This window comes from Macrobrachium rosenbergii, chromosome 4, assembly GCF_040412425.1.
Source record: "Macrobrachium rosenbergii isolate ZJJX-2024 chromosome 4, ASM4041242v1, whole genome shotgun sequence".
NCBI classification, from domain to species: Eukaryota; Metazoa; Arthropoda; class Malacostraca; order Decapoda; family Palaemonidae; genus Macrobrachium; species Macrobrachium rosenbergii.
Window position 1 is genome coordinate 38,980,283 of NC_089744.1, and position 8,497 is coordinate 38,988,779.

At 36.1% G+C, this 8,497-nt stretch overlaps 1 protein-coding gene across 2 annotated transcripts in view; it reads right to left on the reverse strand.

The window, feature by feature from the left end:
• Nucleotides 1–5,714, reverse strand: part of LOC136832809 (protein slit-like) — a 920,733-nt gene extending 915,019 nt beyond the window's left edge. The window contains exons 1-2 of one of the 2 annotated variants that reach the window (XM_067094397.1): nt 5,687–5,714; nt 4,705–5,205 (exon numbers count right to left, since the gene is read on the reverse strand). In XM_067094397.1, the coding sequence (XP_066950498.1) occupies nt 4,705–4,952 (248 nt within the window). In that variant the 5' untranslated portion in view covers nt 4,953–5,205; nt 5,687–5,714. The remainder of the gene's footprint in view (nt 1–4,704; nt 5,206–5,686) is intronic. The other variant, XM_067094407.1, reaches the window with a different exon arrangement.
• Nucleotides 5,715–8,497: the final 2,783 nt, after the last annotated feature.

The window sequence follows — 8,497 nt, forward strand, 5'->3', positions numbered from 1 at the left end:
AAAACTTTTTTAAGGAATTGGTAATATGAAAATCACTAAAATGGCAAACGACCCTGTTAAAACTACAGCCTAAACTTGAAACATACTCGTATAGCCTACCATATTTTATGCCATAGCCCGTTTCCTAAGCTGCATTTTACTTATAATGACGATCCTGTGGTAATCTCACCCATTTGCACGTAAATAAATGTAACGAAAAAAGCATAAATCACCCCTGCGACGTGGTACACTCAGACTCACCCATATTTTCTAACCAGATGTAACGGGGGAGGGGGGGGGATAAGGGGGAAGTCTGTTCATCACCTTTGCAATTGATTTCTGTGGAGGAACTCAGTGTACCAGAGGAGGGTTGGACATGCAACCCTCATTCAAAACCCAAGCTTTACCTCACCCCCCACCGCCGGAGAGCGAGGGGTGGGAGGAGAGAGCGAGGAGGGAGGAGAGGTGAGAAGCAACCCCCTACAGGTGAGGAAACGTGGGAGGTGAGAGGAAGCCCCCTAAAGGATAATAAAAAGACCCGGAAAGGGGTGGGGGTGGGGGAATTACAGGAATGAAAATAGACAAAGCCCAAGCTATGTTTGCAATAATCCGAGTCTTACTTTCACATCCCATGCCTATCCCCCTTCCCCCCGTATCCTGTAGAGAGTAATGGATAATGGCAGACTATAAATTCCATCATTTTGTCGGGAGAACTCTCTCCCATCACGAGCCTCCCTTGTCATGACGGTGCTTTATAGTCAGGCGGAGACAAATAACAGGCTTTGCTTACCGACTAATGTCTCAATTTCGACAGCGAGGTGACGAATTGGCCCGTAATCGTGTTTGAATAACTTTCAAGACGAAGAAACAGCGTGTTATTTCTCCTGCTTCATTATCGACACCGAGGAAGTCAAGGCTAATGGGAGAACAACATGCACGCCGGAAGAACAACATGCATACCAGCTGTTGTTCACAGCTACCGTTGCCTTCATGGTGATTATGTCGGATAGAGAACGTAACTCCGTTCAATATATTTTCCCCCTCGCAATGTGACAGAAACGTTTGTTTGATTATGGTATCCAAATACCGACGTCACAATTACGTGGGTCATCGACACCGCTGTCCGGAGGGTGTAATATAATACAATGACCCCTAGAAAATTTCGGACATGGAAGTAGGCTACTTCCAATGCTTATTTTTTTTTTCATTTTTATTTCATCACAGTGCAAGGTTTAGAAATGTAATATAAACTTATTTTTTTAAGTCAAGGCTAAAAAAACCAGTAATTCGCTCATTCCAATATAATATCTTGCATGTCTGACCCTGAGAAATAAGAACGCCATTTTCACTAGCTATTTTTACTATCAGCAGTAGTCGTCGTGTACTATGACTATTATGTCATTGCCACCTGTGGTATTTTCTTCCATAGTTAATACTTCTAGCTAAACTTTAGATGTCTCGACATCGTAAAACTTGACGAAAACGAGCTACACATCGTTCAGAACGATGTCTGTGTAAGTGTAACGAAGATGTAATAAAAATAGCAATACTTTAAGATATTATTATTGTTGGATGGTAAGGCGTACACCAAACCCGAGCCATACCACCTGTAACTGGTTAAAAAAAAAAAACTTTATAACGAAGGTCTTGCCGGAATGATTGACACTTATAAGAAGCATGTCGTCATACTGTCATGAGGGCCCACCTCTGCTCGTGCCCGTGTTACCTTCACGCAGAAAAAGTAAATAAATAAATAAAGCAGCCACTAACGACATTAATTTCAATCCAAAGGGAGGAAGAAATAAATAAAGTCATATTTCAGAGGCTGCATACCTAACGCGGTGGTCCTCTCGGAGAAAAGCGCGCCGAGAAATGGACATGACATATTCCCTGCTGACAAAATGCTGACACCTTGTCCTTTTCCAAACAACACTCGGCTGAGGGCGGCTCGGAGGATCAGTTATTTTATCTGGCTTTATTCCTCATTCAGATATTGCGCAAAATTACCGCACCTATAAACACTAGTCCAGAACTACCATATATTTACCTAGTTAAAATTATGGTGAAGCTGAAATATATATCGTTAGATACGATGAGCGTACAGCTAAGATATATTTATTCGGAGGCAATTAGTATGTCATTAAAATACATTTATTTAGAAGCGTGTGAAGCTCAACTACATTTATTCGGGTGTACCGTTTCCACACGAGCAAATAAAAATAGAGAGATCTTATATTTTAACGACAATAAGGAAAACAAGAGTTGTTTATCCTGAAATGAATAAAACAGTTGTAAAATAATGCATGTTACTTATACATATATATACATATATATAGGCCTATATATAATGTAGATATGTATATAAACATATATTGTGTCCGCATGTATGTGTATGTATGTGTGTATATATATATATATATATATATATATATATATATATATATATCATTTTATTTTGAAGTATTTACAAAGAATTATCTGCAACCCAGCTATCCACAACGCAGGCATAATGCACACGAATGATAGGACACGGAAACGGTTATAGGCTAATGATATAATGTAGGAAGACGCAAAACATTATCTTGCCACAAGCACATTATTCGGGTCACGGCCGGTGGGCATCCGAATCCGTGAACGATGTGTCCATGAGACACAAACACGTACACACACACACAAGATTACATTTGTATATGACATCACATATCTACATAACATCCATATGATTTCATGACACAAAAATCGAAATTACCACGCTCCTGTTTAAAGCGATCTATTTACAAAGCAAATGTTCGCATAAATGGTTTAAGCGCAATTTTATGAAGCGGGAAAAATTAAAAACAGTTATTAGAATTTCTCTGAAGTGTGTATGTGTGTCTTTGCGTAACTGTATGTGTGTATGTGTGAGAGAGAGAGAGAGAGAGAGAGAGAGAGAGAGAGAGAGAGAGAGAGATTGCATTTTATAAAATTTAAACTATTACACCCACATCGACTTCGCATAACGCAGAATGGCAGTAGATCTGGACTAAGCAGAGTAGAAATTCAACAATCAAAAATAGGCAACTTTATCAAAGGAAGTGTGCAAAGCATAACAAAGGAAATACAAAAGGAGAAGTCTTTTTAAACGAACGACGTTCCAGATGCTGACCCTCACTAAGGCCTATGAAATTTAAGACCTCATCAATGAAAATCCAGCGTGTGCAAGAACAGATAACGGTCAGTCCCAGAATCTTCTTTAGTGATTTATCAAAGACCGTTAAAAACCCGATGTGCATAAATGGAGAAAATAGGTCGCTGAAGTTAAAAATATCCACGAGTAACGGTTATACTTGTTAGTATTAATGAATGTATGCTAATAATAATGAATTTTCTATACTTACAATATCATCACAGACACCCAAATCTTGGCCGTTACGGTTTCTTAGTATCTTGTACGACGGAACAATGGGCATATATATATATATATATATATATATATATATATATATATATATATATATATATATATATATATATATATATATATATATATACATACATACGTAAATATAAAACGATGTAGAAAGATTATTTTTATACACATCCGTATCAACATTTTATTCTTCAGTGATAAATACACTTTAAAAAAAAGGGTGACAATGAAACGCCCTTCGCCAGCGAAATGCCCTTGCAACCCTCCAACCCAAGACGAACGCAGAAACTCCCGGCACAGGACAGCAAGCGCCGGAGAATTCAATGCGCTTCCAAATGGAATTTTTGAAAGGAGCGGCGAGATCTGCCAGCGTCCTCCTCTTGCGCATCGGGGACCGATAGCAATCTAAATCATCTCTGTCAACGTGTGATTAAATTCCGACTGATTATCTTTCAGCGTTATCAGCGAAATCTACGCCAATGCGGATAAACCCCGTAATACCGTCATCCTAAATAATTATCGTGTATATATATATATATATATATATATATATATATATATATATATATATATATATATATATATATATATATATATATATATATATATATATATATAATATATATATATATATATACATATATATTCTCTTTTATTTCGTACAGAACACTGCTCTTTAATAATTTGTAAAATTGGTTTTCAATGATTAAACGGAATATGAATACACACACATATATACACACACATACACATACATACACACATATATAGGCTACTTATATATATATATATATATATATATATATATATATATATATATATATATATATGTGTATATATATATGTGTCTGTATAATGTGTCTGTGTTTACGTTTTCATAATAAAAGCACGATAAGAATCTAGATTCTTTGACGTTAATGTTAAAATATTTTAATAACCATTAATCCTGACCTAACGCAAAAATGTAATCTAGCATTAAATAACTACTGTATATCGCAAAGTTGTGTCATGTCCTTTAATGTGGATTTTGCTTCATTGCACACCCGTACGTGTTTAAACGAATAATGTCATTTTTCGTATTTCAGTATTCCTGTACTTCTTCGGGTCTCCGATAAAAGATGTGTCTCTATCCTATTTTAATAATAACACCTTAAATAAAAGAGAAGTAATTTCATATAGGTTATAGCACCAATGGAAATTAAATGAGCCAGCGCTTACTGAGTCTTAGCTCCCAGTAAAATCAAGGTTCTGAATTTTTTTTAGCCCAAGCACGCACCAAAAGCGCTACAGTACTGAAGAAACATATATATACTCACAGTCTCTGTGTGTCGAGTGGGATGCCCCTTGGAAGTCGAGTGAGGCCTCTCTTAGCGCAATCGACGGTGGTACCGAAGCAGGCGCAGCGGGCAGGGCAGGAGGCAACCCCGTTCCTGCTCACGCCCACCACCTGCTGCTGATCCAAGACGCCCGTGCCTTTGACTTGGGCCACGCCGTGGGGGATGATGCCCACGAGGCTCAACCATGCCCACACGCCCAGAACGGCTCGCACGCCCATGTATCCCATGGTGACCACGACAATTACCACGGACACACTACCATGTCGAGCACGTCTAATCAAAGGCACCTGAATTATTATTGTACGAGAAATCCATATACAACAACACTCAGACCCCCAAGTGTAATTGGACTGTAGATTCCGAAATGCTGCTGCCACGCACAGACACACTACTTCGTCAGGTTAAAATTGATAAATAAAAGAAAAACAAAACAAATAAGAATGTTAATGTGTGTAAACACTCGACACACTCACGTTTTCACTAAAAGCAAGACGAAGAATGCATGTGTAAGAAATGACAAACTTTGCACAAGATCACTATCATGAAAACATTGGATTCACCCGATGGCAATCACTAGGCTATTTCTAATTTCCACCGATATCCCTCAGCATGAAATGAATAATTCCGAGGCAGTTGTACCTGTTCAGGTAAAAGGCGCTGCGAATCACCTCAGCCACCAACACCAACTTCACACACATACACTCACAGGAAGGGGGTTTCAAGTGACACCAAATTATTTATCCCAAGCAAAGGATAATCACAATGCTCTCAAATATATTTTTGAAAACTTCTCCACACCAGAAAACTCACTGAATCTCATCCACAATCATCACCAAACACAAGTTAAAAGGAGGATTATCCAATGGGAAAAATAAAAAGAGAAAATGCCGAGCGCGATGCAATTGGGGTTTTGGGGAGAAGACAAGCACGGGACGTCTGCGAGGGCAGAGCGCAACACTACCAGTCTCTGCTGAGTTTGGGACACAACTAAAACCTGCCTTGACTGACTCGGGAGTCGGGCTCAGTTCTGTAGGTTCGTCTGGGAGAGCGAGAGAGTCGACACAACTGTGTCTTCCTGGCCCGCCTGGCGCTGTAACCCTACAATATATACACGCTGACACAGAGGCTGAGACAAGGGGTCTCTGCCCCCTTCGCTCCGATGCACGTTTACAAAAAGATGAATATTGATTTTTATAAAGTAAATATCACACTTTTATGCATTCAGCCTCTATTTTCACACTTTTATGCATACAGCCTCTATTTTTACTAATGTTCAATGTATTATAATGAAAATATATCAAAACTAAAGGTTAGATACGCATAGTAAACACAACAAGTGGCCGATTAAATAATGGAACACGAAACTATGTACACACATATAATGGAAATAACAACAACATCCCACTTAGCATCAACGACAAAAACTTGCCATACCCCGATCCCTTTTTGCGCGGGTGTGATGAGACGCCAAATTATCTGATCTTAACTTTAGAATGGCAAATGCATTAAAGCGGATGATATTATTATGCTAACAGATATATAGATACCGACTTGACACACACGCGCAGATATATAAATATGTACATATATACATATATACATCTATGGATAAATATGATTCTAAAATATATATATATATATATATATATATATATATATATATATATATATATATATATATAAATGTGTGTGCACATTTATTATACACATATATAAAAATCACGTTTATCCGTAAATTTGTCTCTTTTCTTCAGATAGGCCTCTTGAAATAAAAATAGTCTCTGCAAATATGGACATTGATTTAAATAAAAATTGTTTGAGAGAAAATATGCGCAAACAGCATATACTCGTATATACACTAGCGGATCCGGGGGGGACCCGCCTAAGCACGTGCCCCCCATGAAAAATAATGACAAAATAATAATATTGAAGATTTAGATAATAATAACATAAATGAGAAATATAAAAATGGGAAAATAAAAAATCTATTATAGAAAAAATAAAGTTTTCAGAAAAAATAATAACAATAATCTTAATGATAATAATAATAATGGATTCGGTATTTCATGATAGAACAGGCGATTGCTGTCCATTTCATATTTTCTACTTACATACTGAATAATATGCTGAAGAAAATATATCATACTATGATACGGCAGAAATATTTCATTATATATATATATATATATATATATATATATATATATATATATATATATATATATATATATATATATATATATATATATATATATATATATATATATATATGTATAATATGAAAACTGGTGGACCCATGAAATTTCTCTGGATCCGCTAGTGTGTGTATGTATATATGTATATATATATATATATATATATATATATATATATATATATATATATATATATATATATATATATATATATATATATATATATATATATATATATATATATATATATATATATGTACATATATATAAACACACACATATATATATATAAATATATATATGTATATATGTGTGTGCATGTTGAATTTACAGACTAAATACTCAGGCGAGAAAGAAAGCTAGTTTATATACCACAGAGTAACAGCCAGACAGAAACCAAGAAAACGAAAAAGGTGTAAAAGGCACTATAAGAAAATGCGTAACAGGATGCGATAATCAGACAACAAAACTTGTCCTTTGCCACCAGTCATCTACGACAGAATCTCTCGCAATGGAAAACAGCCAAGTCCCACGTTCGAAGGTCAATGATAGCACCGTTGCTCATGTCTATCTCTCCAGTTGCAAGAGACTCAATTGTGCTTTTCTAGGACCACTAAAACGTATCAGCCATGGATTCTATATCATGGAGACAATGCCATTACAGATCTATTTGCGTAATAATCAGTCATTTCACTGAAGATCACATGTGACCACTACTCTATAACAATGACTAGCTCACCGTAAAGGGGGTTAGCGCCGTCAAAGCATTTCACGTGGTGCACTGTAGGCATTGCTAAAGGGTGACTGATTGATTGATAGTTATCTGGCGTCACATACAAGGTGTTTGCAGAGTCCCATCGGCCCCTTGCTGTACCCACTCTTTAGCCTTTAACTTTGACTTTCATTCACGCTTTCTTCCTTCAATTTGCTATCCAACCACTCCAAATCCCTTTTCACCCTCTTAAGCGCTGAATCGCTGAAATTGCCCCGGTGATTGGATTTACAGTATAGCCAAATTTTCGTGCATCACACAACGACTAGCTAACAAGGATACAATTTACAGAGGAAATTACTACACACCCGGACGCGTTTAAACAGTTGAAAACCAGCATCAAAATGTTATCCAAGGCATCGTGATATCGTCTACCCATACAGGAAAAGGGCAAATCCGGTGTTACATTCATTTCTGTGTTTATTAGCTCAATCTCTTTGCCTTTTAATGACAACAAGACCAAGCCATAGAATGAAAATGTTGAAATAAATTGATAAACGTAGTCGTCTGTTGGCTAAATGAATACACAAAGATAATGTTCGTATAATTTGATAATTATTTATCTGAATTATCCAAGAAGCAAAATCCTTCCTAAAAGTAAAATGGAAATGAATGAAATCCAGGTAACGCAACACGATACATATAGTTGATTTATGAAGAATACTCACGCTCACACGCATATATATATACAGTATATATATATATATATATATATATATATATATATATATATATATATATATATATATATATATATATATATATATATATATATATAATATATATATATATATAAACATAAATC